This window comes from Pan troglodytes, chromosome 18 (assembly GCF_028858775.2).
Source record: "Pan troglodytes isolate AG18354 chromosome 18, NHGRI_mPanTro3-v2.0_pri, whole genome shotgun sequence".
Classification (NCBI taxonomy): Eukaryota; Metazoa; Chordata; class Mammalia; order Primates; family Hominidae; genus Pan; species Pan troglodytes.
This window is the reverse complement of record NC_072416.2, coordinates 21,932,057-21,948,026: the sequence shown is the minus strand read 5'-3', so window position 1 is coordinate 21,948,026 and position 15,970 is coordinate 21,932,057. Positions and strand designations below refer to the sequence as shown.

The 15,970-nt window shown below is 44.3% G+C and overlaps 1 protein-coding gene across 2 annotated transcripts in view; it reads right to left on the bottom strand.

Annotated features, from left to right (window-relative positions):
* The window catches only part of CLEC19A (C-type lectin domain containing 19A), a 36,972-nt gene that overhangs the window by 2,433 nt on the left and 18,569 nt on the right, over positions 1–15,970 (bottom strand). The window contains exons 4-5 of one of the 2 annotated variants that reach the window (XM_001153219.5): positions 12,657–12,789; positions 10,942–11,330 (exon numbers count right to left, since the gene is read on the bottom strand). In XM_001153219.5, coding sequence (XP_001153219.2) covers positions 11,251–11,330; positions 12,657–12,789 — 213 coding nt within the window. In that variant the 3' untranslated portion in view covers positions 10,942–11,250. Of the gene's footprint in view, positions 1–10,941; positions 11,331–12,656; positions 12,790–15,970 lie in introns of those variants that run through there. The other variant, XM_063797688.1, reaches the window with a different exon arrangement.

Here is a 15,970-nt window from a genome sequence, read left to right as displayed (position 1 = left end):
GCCATGGTGAGCTCTAGAGTCTAAATTGCACCCCAGAGTTTATTGTGATTTGAGGCAAGAGAACAGAGCTCTTGTACCTCCACACCAGTCAGCCACTGGCCCTAGCCACCTGTTGAGGGTGGCACCATGCATCAAGGCTCACAAATTTCAACCTTCAAGCCAGCTTCTTTCCGCGATCCCTCCTGTTTTCAACAGACCTGATTGTCCTCTGCTCTGTGAGAAGCCTCAACATTCTAATTTCCTAAAAGGGCTTTCAGAGCTTCAATTCAGAGAAGTCCCGTGGAGGAAGTGGCCTTCTAGATCACAAATTGTAGACCATCGAGTCTATATTACTGATCTTTTGGTTTCAAGTGTGAAGACCAATTATCTGAAAGTTTGGAATAAAGTAAAAAGATAGCTGCGTAACTTCCAAATCAAATTAGAAAACTGTCTGCCTAAGGGTTATCTGATTCTCTAGAGGATGTAATGTTGATTTTATTATTGATTAGGGCTCGGATTCTATAACATTAGATGTTAAATTGTAGAAAATTGAGGTTGCAAATGATTTTTGCCCTGTAGGGGTGCAACTGATTTCTGTCCAGTAGAGAAGATAATAACCTCAAAGATTATTGACATGTCATTATCCTAGAACAGAGGCCAGCACACTTTTTGAATAAGGAGACAGATAATATATATTTTAGGCTTCGTGGGCCATACAGGCTCTGTCGCTGTCAATTCTGCCATTACAATGTGAAAGCAGCCACAGAAAACACATAAATGAATGAGTGTAGCTGTATCTCAATAAGACTTTATTTATGAACACTGGAACTGGTATTTCATATTATTTTCTTTCCTTTTTCCTTTTTTTTTTTTTTTGAGACAACAGTCTCACTTTGTCACCCAGGCTGGAGTGCAGTGGCACAATCACAACTCACTGCAGCCCCTACCTCCTTGTCGAGGGCTCAAGCTATCCTCCCACCTCAGCCTCCAAGTAGCTGGAACTCCAGGTCCACGCCACCATGCTTGGCTAATTTTGTTTGTTTGTTTGTTTTTGTAGAGACATGTTTTTGCTATGTTGCCCAAGCTGGTCTTGAATTCCTGGGCTCAAGTGATCCTCCCACCTCTGCTTCCCAAAGTGCTGGGATTACAGGCGTAGTCACCACGCCTGGCCCCGTATCATTTTCATATGCCGCAAAATACTGTACTTTTGTCAACTGTTTAAAAAAATTCTTAGTTCATGGGCCATACAAGAACAGATGGTGGATTAGCCTAAAGGTTTTATTGTTCTGTAGATGACTAACTAGTTTTGTATTTAACTCAGACATTCATTCCATCTTTCTTGGTCCCACTAAATGCATGTGCATGGGTGTGTGTGTAAATTTGGTAGGGTGTGTGCACTGGTTTTCCTATCTCTGAACCAGTTTACCCTCCTGCTGTTTCCTTCATAAATGAGTTAAATAACTCTTTGATACATATTCACCATGTATTTGTATGACAGTTATTTTTTAACCTTCTGACAATTATACTTGTGTGCATGTCACAGAAATCCTTGTGAGCTAGCTTCTCCGTTCACTTCTTTCCCAAATTCCAATTCGTTTTGAATATGCATTTTGGCCACCTCTTTTGTTCCCTTGGCTCTTCTCCTCACATCAAGTGTAATATCAAGACGTTTTCCTGAATAAAGGCAGTTCTGTCCCCAAGAGAAATTGTGGTGCTTACCATTTTTCTCCTACCATTCTATTATTACTGTAATAAATTTAATAGATTCCTGGACCAGGCATGGTGGCTCACGCCTGTAATCCCAGCACTTTGGGAGGCTGAGGCAAGCGAATCATTTGAGGTCAGGAGTTTGAGACCAGCCTGGCCAACATGGTGAAACCCTGTCTCTACTAACAAAAAAAAAGATACAAAAATTAGCCAGGCATGGTGGTGGTCACCTGTAATCCCAGCTACTTGGGAGGCTGAGGCAGGAGAATCACTGGAACCTGGGAGGTGGAGGTTGCAGTGAGCCGAGATTGCGCCACTGCACTCCAGCCTGGGCGAAAGGGCGAGACTCTGTCTCAAAACAACAACAACAACAACAAAAAGATTCTTGGACTCCTAAAAAACATTTTTTTTAGGGCTGGGAATGGTGGCTTATGCCTGTAATCCTGGCATACAGGATTTTGAGAGGCCAAGGCAGGAGGATCACTTGAGACCAAGAGTTTGAGGTCAGACTGGGCAACACAAGAGACCCGGGCTCAAAAAAAAAAAAAGAAGAAGAAGAAAGAGAGAAAAAAAGAAAAGAAAGAAAGGAAGAAAAGAAAAGAAAGAAAAAATTGGATGTGGTGGTGCATGCCTATAGTCCCAGCTACTCAGGAGACTGAGGTTGGAGGACTGCTTGAGCCCAGGAGGTCGAGGCTGCAATGAGCTATGATCACGCCACTGCACTCCAGCCTGGGTGACAGAGTGAGATCCTGTCTCAACTAAAAACAAACTAACAAAACCCAAAGGCTTTTTTAGGAGTCCAAGAATCAGGAGAATGCTGGTATATCTACTCCAAAGTAAAAGACAAATTATTATGTCTTGTAATCTTACTGGGATACAACTAAAGTGCAGTTGTAACCCAATAAGGCTTTATTTACAGACATTGGAAATTGGAACTGGTATTTCATATTTTTTTCTTTTTTCTTTCTTTCTTTCTTTTTTTTTTTTTTTTTTGAGACAACAAGGTCTCACTTTGTCACCCAGGCTGGAGTGCAGTGGCACAATCATAACTCACTGCACCCTCCACCTCCTTGTCCAAGGCTCAAGCTATCCTCCCACCTCAGCCTCCAAGTGGCTGGGACTACAGAGCCACGCCACCATGCTTGGCTTTTTTTTTTTTTTTTTTTTTTTTTTTTTTTTTTAGAGACAGGGTTTTGGTAAAGAGAGAAGCACAATGACTGGCAGGGCTCTTTGGGTGCTGGATGCAGCAAATTCTACACCTAGGGATGCTCTTCCAGGAAGCATGAAGGGTTGTCAGCTTCGAGTGGAGCCCAGAGCAGGAAAGGACTCTCCCAACAGGACCAGGTTGTAGTGCAACCTTTTTTGCAACACCCTACTCCATGAAACAGCCCACGGAGGGTGAGGGTGCAGGCCAATGGCTGGGGCTGGCAGTGGGCTGGCCCGCATGGATGAAAGGTAATGAGTTAATAACACTAGTGGTGGATGAGGCACAGCGAGACTTGTTAAGGAGGTGCCAGCTCACATCAAGCTGCCAAGGCATACGTGGAAGAGAGCGGGGCATATGGAGTCTCTGAGGGCTCCTGCAGGGCTTCTCCCAATTTCTTCCTGGCATCCACGCTTACGGCGCAACTGGAGACTCGCCCTCATGGATCTATGGTATTATTAATGCAGACCAATGCTCCCCAGAAGTCTTGGCTTTGACAGGCCCATGTGACTAGTGGATTCTTTCTATCGTAAAGCAAATAGTGATGACTCCGGCGGGTGCCGGGTAAAGTATAGGTTTCTGCGGAGGTGGAGTTCACTGAACATCTGGTTGTTGTTTGGTTCTAGAGGGGGTGGGGCAGGCGTTAATTAAATGGTCCCTAGGCTGTGGGAGGTGGGCATTTCCCAGCCTAGGAGCAAGTGGAAAAATTGGCATCCTCTCCCTACCACATCCAGAAGATGGCCAAAATGCCATGGGAAAAAAATGCTCATCTTCAGTAGCAATCAAAGAATCATCAATTAAAACCAGAACCAGCAATGAATGTTATTATTTTTGTCATCTTTGCCTAGATTAGGGTGTACATTGGCATCACTTCTTGAAAGCGTTTTGGCAATAATTATGCTAGACATGTCAGTGTTTTGTCCCAATCCACTGCAGCTGGTCCTGGTTTGTGGCCAAGTCAAACCTAGCCCTAAAGGTTATAAGAGAGAATTGGGTTGAAATATGTTTCATTTTAAAAATAGCTCTGTATTTTTAGCTGCACAAGTAATACATGAATATATGATCATCGTTTTAAAAAAATCAAGCATTACAGACAAATCTAAAATTCTGCCTTGAGGCCATTTCCCCCAATCCCTGAAGTCCTCTCTGTTACCTGTTTCGCGTGTATCTTTCCAGGCCTTTTAATCTCTATTTACAGATATATGCGTTTATAGAAATACAGAGTGTAGTTCTGTGGGAGTTTATGAACATAAATGACATAATGTTCCCTATTATAGTCAGACTATGATGCAAGTGTGATGCCACGTGAAGGAGAGGGTGGAGGCGTCCTAGATCATCCTGCAGTCTAAGGCAAGTTCAGCAGGCCCATTGGGGCCTCCTTCAGCCAAGTTCACCACCAAAGGAAAATTGTGTCTCCCAGGAATATGCCTGCCTTAGTACTCCACGTCGCTCAGTCATTACCTGGGAATGCAAATGAAGTGAAGAGTTTCAAACACAAAACCTGGGGCCCTCAGTCAATCATGGCCCTGGTAGTAGGAGGTCTGCGTGGTGCATTCTCATGGCCATCACAGTATACATGGCTGGAAAACAGTCCACTACTGTGGTCAGTAGTAGTTATCTCTGGCTGGTGGGATTGTAGAAGACACACACACACACACACACAGCCTTCCCTTTTTTTGTAGTCCACATACATTTTTAAAAATCAGCTTTATCGAGGTATAATTGTATATTTTAAAAACTGCAAGTGTTTAAGGCATACAATTTGATGAGTTTGGACACATACATACACCTGTGATGCCATTACCACAATCACACTGATAAACATATTCACTGCCTCCAAAAGCCACCTGCATTATTTTGTATAATAAAAAGTAATTCTATCTTTAAAATGTGCATACATTTTGAACTACCAATGCCACTTCTAGGAATATATCCCCAAGAATATAATTAAACATGTGTACAGAGATGCCTATCGCTGTGTTATTTGTAACAGTGAAAAATTAGATGCAATCTAAATAGCTAACAAGAATAGTTAAATACTTTGATGCATCCACACAATATGGTCCTATGTTTTGTTAACAATGATTGTATAGGTGACATATATTTATAGTCATGAGCACCTGCCTATCCATCTATCTGTCTGTCTCTCTATCTTCCCTAAGGGAGAGACTATCTATTACCTTTCCATATATGACTATCCAAGGACTATCATATAGATATGATATATAGACAGATAGATAGATACATGGCTACCATATCATAGGCTATTATCTACCTATCATCTATCTCTAACAATATCTGTCATGTTCATTTATCCATCCATCCATCCATCATTTATCTGTTATTTATTATTAATCTGTCACCTATCATCTGTTTTTTCTCTCTACCCCCACTCCCCCTCCTCCCTTCCCTCCTTTCCCTCCTCCCCTTTCCCCTTTCCCTCCTCCTCCCCCTCCACCCACCCCCTCCTCCTTCCTCTCTCTTCTTCCCCCTCCTCCTCCTTCCCCTCTCCTCCTCCCCCTCCAATCATCTCCTCCTCCTTCCTCTCCCTTCTTCTCCCTCCTCCTCCTTCCCCTCTCCTCCTCCTTCTCTCTCTCTCTGCCTGGGGTTGTTCTCAGGCTTGGTTGCCTGGCTTCCCTGCCCACAGCATCCCAGAAGCAACAATCTAGGAAAGGCTGTGAGTCCTGCGGGCTGTCAGAGACTGGCACAGTGGCACCCAGATATGACAGAAGACAAAAATGCCTGAAGCAGATGCAGCGCATATTACCCTGAATCAAGAAAAGGTGAATCTCCTTGAGGATCTTCTGTTTAAGGAAGCAGGGAGATGCGTAACATGGTTTAGAAAGATTTCCATCCAAAATGGAAAAATAGAGATACTTGTGATGCTCAAGGAGTAAATTTTAGTTTTCTGAAAAAGTCACCTATGCAGAGTTCCTCAGGCCCCAAAGCTGCCAGATAAATCACAGTCAGGGCTGGAAGGGACTGTGTCTCCATTTTACAGAGGAAACCAAAACTCAGAGAGGTTAAGCCACTTCCATGAGCTCACACAATAAGTGTCAATGGGGGATTTGAATCCATGCCTTTTTGATTCCAGATGTGGTAACATGGAGATGCGCCACCCAGATCCCCCTTCAAGGATGGTGATAGTGTTTTTCCTGTTCAGTTTGACACTTCCAGACCGCCCTGTACATAAATCCCAATAAATGCTATGCCTCCTTCACTGGCTCTGGGTCTCTTCTTTGGCCTTTCAGACATGGTGCCGTCCCTGTTGGAGTCAACAGGAGTCTGGCACAACACAAACTCAGAACTCAGAGTGCTGAACTTCAAAGGCAGTTAACCTTCTAATTAAGGCAGTTTGTAATGCCAGCCCAAGACCGAGGTTGGCACTCCCGACACATGGTGAAGCAGAGGCACCCTGGCTATCTTTGAGATTTGCAGTGAGTCACAGAGCTGTCCAGCAAAGCCCAGCATAGGCCAGCTGACCCACAGACATGTGTATGTTATAATAAACAATGGTTGTTTTAAGCCACTGAGTTTTGGGGTGGCTTGTTCCATGGCATTTTTATAGCACTTGCCAACAAATACAGTAAGAATAATACCTAACTTACATAGCGCGATGTGCAGGCATTGTTCAAAGCCTCCGCATATATTATTTCATTGAATTCTGACCTTGATGAGGTACATACTTACTGTCCTCATTTTACAGAAGGGGCAGCTGAGGCACAGAGCAGCAACTCTAACCTCTGTGCTGCTTCTCGTGGAGCCAAGGGGTGCCACTAAAGTCCTTTTCTGAACCATCCAGGCTCATGTGTCCATCCTTTCCTTTCCAGGCCCACTTGCCACTGCCTCTTTCCCCTCTCTGCTTTGGGAAATTACAAGAAGCTTCCTAACTTGGGGTCCCAGTAGGCATCAGAATCTGTTCATGGATGCCCCTAAGAGGGATCAGAATATGATATCCCAAAATTCGCCACTTTGGCATCAGGACTGTTTTGAGTTAAAGACAATTAAGAAATACAAGGCCAGGTGCAGTGGCTCACACCTGTAATCCCAGCACTTCGTGAAGCCGAGGCAAGAGAATTGCTTGAGGCTGGAAGTTTGAGAACAGCCTGAGCAACATAGTGAGACCTTATCTCTATAAAAAATAAAAATAAATGGCAGACAAATGATGAGCTCTCTGTCCTCCCCCTGTTGCTGTCATGGGTGATCGGCAACTATCTGGGGCCAGTGGTGCAGAGATAAGAAGAATTTACCAAGAAGTTGTAGGTAAAGAAAGGCAGATTTATTAGAGAAACTATGAAAGTATGTTGCAAGGTTGCAACGGGCAGCACAGCAGAGAAGGGGCTGTCTGCAAGGAAACAAAGGCTTGCTGGGGATGTTATAGAATGGTGCTTATGCTGAAGAATGCTACGGGCAGCACTGATAATGCCAGGGTTGAAGTGAGCTAACTTGCAGGTGTCTGGTGAGTGCTGGGTGCATGAAGATTGTGAGCTTTTTGTGCAGGAAGGCTCTGTGTCCTGGACCATGAAGAAAGGCAGACTTATAGCTAATCAGCTTTCTCTTTTTGCTTTCCCTTGGTCCCAGCAGCCTGACTCATTTTCCCTAATTAGGACTCCACATTTGCCTAAAAGCAGAGCATAAATTTCCCTTTGTAAATGTAACATAAATTTCCATTGTAAAGGTGGTCCCCTCTCCTGTATCAGGAAGAGGTGAATGACCCTGGACATCACTTGAGTCTACATAACAAACCTTACTAAACAATCTTTATCTACCATCCATTGCCTAGTCACCTTCCCACAATTTGCTGCCTCTAGAAAGCCAACCCTCTTTTCCTTTGTCTAGTCACTTCTCCACAACTTATCCCCCTTTGTTAAAATGGTAGATAAGCCCCCAAGTCTAACCACCTCTTTGGGTTTTCACTTCTTTTCTATAAAGTCCCTCTCCACGTAAAAACATCTATACAACTCTTATACCTTTTCTTCTGTTAATCTGTCTTTTAACAGTTTGATTCACAGGCCTCCAGAAAGGAACATGAGAGGATAGAGGAAAAGTTTTCCTCCTTACCCTCCTAAATTCGCAGGATAAATGTTTAAAGCATCTTTTTTTTTTTTTTTTAATGAGATAGGATCTCACTCTGTCACCTGGGCTAGAATGCAGTGGCATGATCACAGCTCACTGTAGCCTCAACCTCCTGGGGTAAAGCAATCCTCCCACCTCAGCCTCTAGAGTAGCTGGGACTACAGGTGTATGCCATCACACCTCGCTAATTTTTATTTTCTTTTTAGAGGTGGGGTGTTACTATATTGCTTAGAATGATCTGGTACTCCTGGGTTCAAGTGATCCTCCTATGTTGGCCTCCCAAAGTGTTGGGAGTACAGGCACGAGCCACCATGTCTGGGTGCATTAAGCATTCTTGAGAAGTCTCTGACCCAGCTCCTCTCCAGTGTAGTACTGGGGAGGGCAGAATTTTTAACAGCATAGCCAGCATTCTGTTGGGAAGTGAGAAGCCAGTGCATCTTTCTTATGGGCACTCCAATCTCTACAAGCAATTTCCTAAAGCTCTGCTCATTTGACACTGTAGATGGAGAGAAAGCAACCCCTCCTACTTTCAAAGGAAGAAAAGGTAAAAACCCTTTCAACTGTGGGCGCTATGCTCCCCACAAGGCCAACGATCTCAGTGTTTGTCTTTCTCTACTCATGTGGTTGATTGTAGTAAGGCCAGGTCTGCAAACCATTATATAAGCTCTAAGGGTAGTTGAATGGTCCCATGTGTTCGTTGCTCTCTTCAGAATGAGAGGTAATTAGTACCTGTTGCTTTCAGTTGTAGGTCCCAGGACCAATTCTGAAGCAATAGGAAAGTCCCATTTTAACATCCTTTTCAGAAGAATATTCCTGCAAAAATCTGAGAAGCCGCACAATTTACCAAATGCCAATTGATTTTTTTGTGTGCATTTTAATCTCTCTGTGCTTCCTTGTTGGTACTGGAGGGCCCAGATTTTCAGGTTCCCCCCAACCCCAGTCCATACCAAAGCAGAAACAAGGCTCACAGAATTGGAAATGGAACTGAGGCCTCCTGCCTCTCTGTTCAATGTTCTTTCTGCTAATAAATATCTATTGCTTTTCCTGCCCGGCATGCATTCTTTCTTCTGGTAACATTTTTAAAAATTGAGGTAAACGTCATTTAATGGGCCAGGCATAGTGGCTCACGCCTGTAGTCCTAGCACTTTGGGAGGCTGAGGCAGGCAGATCACTTGAGCTCAGGAGTTTGACACCAGCTTGGGCAATGTGGGGAAACCCTGTCTCTACAAAAAAAAAAAAAAACCTAGCTGGGAGAGGTGGTGCGCTCTTGTAGTCCCAGCTACTTGGGAGGCTGAGGCAGGAGGATCACTTGAGCTTGAGAGGTCGAGGCTGCAGTGATAGGTGATTGCATCACTGCACTCTAGACTGGGCAACAGAGTGAGACCCTGTCTCCAAAAAATAAAAATAAAAAATTCATATAATGTAAAATTTATCATTTTAACTATTATTTTAAAATGTACAGTTCAGTGGCTTCTTGTACATTTACAATATTGTGCAGCCATTACCACTATCTAATTGCAGATAATTTTTGTCACCTGACAAAGTAATCCCATACCTATTAGCACTCACTTTCTATTCCCCCTCCACACATCCCCTGGCAACCACTAATCCACTTTCCATCTCTATAGACTTGCCTATTCTGGATATTTCATATATATGGAATCATACAACATGTGGCCTTTTGTGACTGGCAGCATAATGTTTTTCAGGTTCATTCAGGTTGTAGTATCTATCGTTACTTCATTTCTTTTTATGCTTGAATAATATTCCACCCTATGAATAGACCACATTTGTTTAGTCATTCATCTGTTGGTGAACACTTGGGTTGTCTTCATTTTTTTGTGTGGTTTTTATCAATAATGCTGCTGTGATCATATTTTTTTGTTTTTGTTTTTTGAGACAGGGTCTTCCTCTGTCACCCAGGCTGGAGTGCAGAAGCACAATCATGGTCCATTGCAGCCTTGATATCCTGGGCTCAAGTGATCTTCCCATCTCAGCCTCCCAAACAGCTGGGACTACAGATGTGCATCACCATGCTTGGCTAATTAAAAAAATTTTCTTATGGAGATGGGGTCTTACTATGTTGCCCAGGCTGATCTTCAACTCCTGGGCTCAAGTGATCCTCTCTCCTCAGCTTCCCAAAGTGCTGGGATTACAGGCATGAGCCACTACACCTGGCCGACCACTTATATTTAAATACCTGTTTCCGATTCTCTTAGGTCAAGATCTAGGAGTGGAATTGCTGGCTTAGATGTAATTCTATGTTTAACTTTTTGAGGAACTGCCAAACTTTTCCACAGTGGCTTCACTATTTTACATTCCCACCAGCAATTTATGAGTTTGGTAATCTTTTTGTTTTCCTTTGAAGAACCAGCCTCATCTTTGAGCCCATGTGTTGACGGGAATATTTAAGATGTATTCTTGGCTAGGCGCAGTGGCTCATGCCTGTAATCCCAGTACTTTGGGAGGCTGAGGTGGGTGGATCCCTTGAGCCCAGGAGTTCGAAACCAGCTTGGATGACATGATGAAACCTCATCTCTATTTAAAAAAAAAAAATACAAAAGTTAGCCAGATGTGGTGGCATGCGCCTGTAGCGTCCTGTAGTCCCACCTACTCTGGGGACTGGAGATGGGAGGATCACCTGAGCCCAGGAGGTTGAGGCTGCAGTGAGCTGTGATTGCATCACTGCACTTCAGCCTGGGCAACAGAGTGAGACTCTGTCTCAAAAAAAAAAATTACTCTCGTAGCAAATTTCAGGAATACAATACATTATTATTAACTATAGTCACCATGCTGTACATTAAGCCTCCCAAACTTATTAATCTTAATTCCAAAAGTTTGTATCCTTTGACCAACACCCCCCCCCCATTTTCCCCCACTCCCAGCCCCTCTGATAATGTGACTTCCATCCCATTTTGTCCAAAGATGTACAGCTAAGCAGGAGCTAGCCACTTAGCATATGCCAAAGTGATTGCTTCAGGGATGGGCATGTGACCCAAGCCAGGCCAGTGAGATTCAACTCTGAATCAGAACAACCCCTGGATTTTTGTTATTTGGGTCAATTAAAAAAAAAAACACTTTAAAAAATTAAGCCAATTTGAGCTGGCTTTCCTGACACTTGGCCAAGTGACCACCCTGTATAATTAAGATCTGCTTGTTTAAAATCTCTGTCCAAGAGATTTACTTCCTATGTATGTTTTACATGTATTCAATGTCAATTCTACACTGGGTACAGCTACAAGATGATACTAGAGTTGAGCTCACACCAGTAGGACAAGACAGGATCAATGAATGGTCAGAGATGGGATTTTGCAGACAAAGGGGAACTTCCGGCTGCAGGTGTTATCATTCCATGACCTCAGAGCTGTGATGGAAAGAAGCAGAGAATCTGGATGAAAATCCATCCGCCAAGATAAAAGTAACCCCACCACTCCTCTGAAGTAAAAGCCATCTCCAATAGGCCTTGTGTCTATGCTGGCAGCCCTTTCTTGCTGATACTTGACAAGCCTGCTGTCCAGCCTTACTCTTGCATAAAGCTGATCCTGGCTTGTCACCTTGGATGGGAGGATGAACTTCAGCCAGAGGCTTGGCCCAACTCTGGCTACCCAGGGCTCCAGGAGGGCTCCCAGGAAAATAAGCTGTTCTCTACCTCCCTCCCCTAATTCGGAAAAGAAAAAAGAGCAAAGAGGGAATAACAATTAAGTGTCTGGGTCTGGAGTTCTGTAGATCTAGATTTGAAACCCAGCTCCACTACTTAGCTTGCTGTGTGACCTTGAACAAGTTGCTGAACTTCTCTGAGCCTCGTTTTCCTCATCAGCAAAGTGGGAATATTGTTTCTATTTCTTAAGATTGGTGTGAAAGTGATGATTCATGATGATGCTGGTGATTGCTAATACTGAATACTGAGCATGGCAGCTATTCTATGAACACTATCTTCTTTTTTTATTCACATTAACCTGTGAGTTAAGTATCATTAGCCACATTTTGAAGACGAAGAATCTGAGGCACCAAGAGGTTAAGGCATTCTCTTTGGGCTACACATTAAGGATGGAGCGGGGGTTCACACAAGGGCAGTCAACTCCCGAGTCCATGCTCTTGCCACGGTGATATATCAACTGTGCCTCCTTTAATCCTCACAGCAGTCTTGTAGGTAGGACAAATTATTAAGCCCATTTTATAGAAGAAGAAACAGAATCTCAGAGAGGATAAGTAATTCTCTGCAATGACAAAGAACTAGAAAGAAACAGGGCCAGAATTTGAATTCAAGTCTATACTCTTCTCACTACCCACACCCTCATGCCACCACACATGTGGCTTGCTTCAGGAGCATGAGTCTGTGGAAGGGGCTTGCACTTTGATGTGTTGTTGAGCTGACATGGAAGCATCACCCCTTGACTACTCTCTATACAAGTCTTTATTCCCCCCATGCTTCTATTTATAACATCTTTTCATTCAAGTTGGAGTTTATGTGTCAACCAAACCCCATTTAATGTTGTTTAAAGCATATCCATTGTGGCGAATGGCCATGCCCCCAACACCCTAGTGACCTCCACCGCTCTCCAAGGTGCTGAACAATTTGCCAGTCTCAGGCCATCAGGTGCTCCTCTTCCCCCAAGGCCCTTCTCCGCCCTCCCCACCTGTGACACCTCCTGGGCGCTCCTGCAAGAGCCTTGGTTCCAGGGGTACCCACCACTGGTAGGCCTGTACCATATCTGCACGCAGTCCTCTTCTTCTGGGTCCGCGTGGACGCCATCATCTGGCTGGCTGCCATCCCAGTAGCTGTAGTCATAGGATGAGCCGTCAGTCCATTCAAACTGCCCTTCCTGGGAGGGTTCCACCCAAAGAGACAAAGAAGCAAGCCAAGGAGAAGAAGATCAGGCATTTGAGCCAGGCAGCTCCAGCTCAGACATCTTAGCAACTTAATTTCTAACACCTCTGCACAGATGTCCTCATTGAGGCTGCTGCTATCTGATACTACTGCTACCAATCTGACTGCTATTATTACTACTATTACTAGCTGCCATTTGTTGAGGGCTTATTATGTGCCATGCCAGGCACTTTACTCATTTCATCCTCACCATTCTGAAAAGCAGGCGTCATCAGCCCCATTTTACAGGTAAGAAAACCGAGACTCAGATTGGTCTACCCAAATTCATACAGCAAATAAAGCATTAGTGCTGGGAATCAAATCCAGGTCTATCTGAGTCAAGTACCCAAGACCCCTAACTACTACACTTTGCCAGTGGATGGGAGTCACTTTCCATCTGTTTTCTTTTTGTCTAAATAGTCCATGTTTTTCTCGCCTAGGGTGGAACTACTCTGTCCAATTGCAAGGAAAGTCCTGTTGGGAATTTGATTGGTGTTGCAATAAATGTGCAAATTAACTGTGGAAAAAACTACATCTTTACAACTTGTCCAGGAACAGGAGCCATTTCTCCATTTATTTAAGTTTTAAGAAAAGTACCCCCAAAGCACTGATAATTATGGAGCCCACGTCATGTAATGGGAATAGCATGCTACTTCTGAGAGAGAGACCAGAGCTTGAGGTCCCATGTTCACCCACTGCCTAGCTCTGCAACCTGGGCAAGTTACTTAACCTCTCTGAGCCCCAGTTTCCACAACTGTGTGGTGGAGTTAATGTGTCCTTTAGAGAGTTGTTGTGAGTGTTGAACAAATTAAAGCATGTGAAGGACTTAGTACAATGCCTGACACATGGTGCCCAGCTCTGAAAAGAAGAAGAAAAGGCATTTTCTTGTATTTATTATTATTATTATTATTAGGTCTTTCAATACAAGTTTCTTTAACTCTGATTTAATGTAATTATAATCCAATTTTAGAGTTGCTATTATAAATGGACATTTTAGTGTTTTTAAAATTATAACTTCTCTATGTGTTCTTGCCAGTTGAAGTCTATTGATTTAAAAAAATCACCAGGCATGGTGGCTCATGCCTGTAATCCCAGCGCTTTGTGAGGCTGAGGTGGGAGGATCACTTGGAGCCAGAAGTTGGAGACAATCCTGGGCAACATAGTGGGACCCTGTCTCTACCAAAAATTAAAAAACAATCCAGGTGTGGTGGTGCCTGCCTATAGTACTAGCTACTATGGAGCCTAGGTTGGGAGGATTGCTTGAGCCCAGGAGTTCAAGGTTGCGGTGAGCTGTGATTGCACCACTGCTCTCCAGCCTGAGCAACAGAGCAAGACCCTGTCTCAAGGAAAAAAAAAAAATAGGCCGGGCGCGGTGGCTCACGCCTGTAATCCCAAAACTTTGGGAGGCTGAGGCGGGTGGATCATGAGGTCAGGATATCGAGACCATCCTGGCTAACACGGTGAAACCCAGTCTCTACTAAAACTACAAAAAATTAGCTGGGCATGGTGGCGGCTTCCTGTAATTCCCAGCTACTTGGGAGGCTGAGGCGGGAGAATGGCAGGAACCCAGGAGGTGGAGGTTGCAGCGAGCCAAGATTGCGCCACTGCACTCCAGCCTGGGCGACAGAGCGAGATTCCATCTCAAAAAAACAAACACAAAAAAAAAAAACAGCAAAAAAAACAAAAAAACTCAGGTCTGACTACACTGTTACTTCTGCTACTTTAAGAGCAATTTTCATCATCCTTAATGAGTTCCTATAATATGCTAAGCACCACGCTAAGCTCTTTACATGCATTAGCTCACTTATTTTTCTTTTCACAAGGCACTGTTATTTTCATCCCCATTTTACAGACACAAAAACTGAGGCTCAGAGAGGTTTTTAAAATTTGCACAAAGTCACCTACCAGCCAGTAAGTGGCAGAGAAGGAGCTGGCACTGGAACCTTATTCCCTATAGTGCCCTGAGCAAGGCAAGAAGCATACATACAACATAGAGACTCAGTATGTGGTTTGCCCAGGAAAAATTTGAGGACAAAAATCTCCAGGTGGAGTTTGCTGTGACATTGCAGAGATCTGGTCCAAGCTATCCTCTTCAGCCTTATTATACACCCACCCCTACCCCACTCTGCGCTCTAATCACAATGGTCTTCCTTAATTAACTTCCTTGAATGTGCCAGGACCTCCTCTTCCTTAGGATGTTGACCCATGCTGTTCCCTCTACCTGGAATATGCTGTCTCTGGCTAACTCCTATTTACCCATTAGACACTAACTTAAATATCTCTTACTAAGGAGGGCTGTGGCAGCCACAGAAGTACATTACCCAGATCGCCTTCAGGAGGACCAGAAGAAAGCAGAGTTGATGGACAGCCCCAGGTCTCCTGCCGCCTTGGATTCACTGCCTTGCCTGTGATAAGGACATGCCTCTGCCTCTTTGGAGCTGCCATTGCATTCACAGTGAGACAATGCTTCCTCCAGGCTGTTCCTAGCCAGTGACTCAGCATGTCAGGGGTAATGGTGCTGGTGCTGGTGCAGGATTCTGCCCAGTGCAGGATTCCAGTCTTGGGCATCTTTCCTTGGGGACTCCCCATTGGCCTAGCCAAGACTTTCTCAGCACTGTGCTGTGATCTGAGGCTCTCCCTACCCAGTCCTTCCTCTCTGATCTTCTTTCACGTGTCTTAGACCCATGGTGTTGTCTGAAGTCCTTCCCTGCCTACTTATGCCTCCTTCCTCTTTTTCGTTCACAAATATTTCCCCTCCAACATCTCTTGCACATCTAATCATGTTTTAGTGTCTTCTTTTCTTTTTTAAAGTTGGAGTCTTGCTCTGTCACCCAGGCTGGAGTGCAGTGGCATGATCTCCGCTCACTGCAACCTCCGCCTCCCGGGTTCAAGCAATTCTCCTGCCTCAGCCTCCTGAGTAGCTAGGATTACAGGAGCCCACCACAGCGCCCAGCTAATTTTTGTATTTTTAGTAGAGACAAGGTTTCACCATGCTGGCCAGGCTGGTCTCGAACTCCTGACCTCGTGATCCACCAGCCTCAGCCTCCCAAAGTGCTGGGATTATAGGCATGAGCCACCACACCCGGCCTAGTGTCTTTTTTTTTTTTTTTTTTAAGAGAACCCAAGCCAAACAGGTT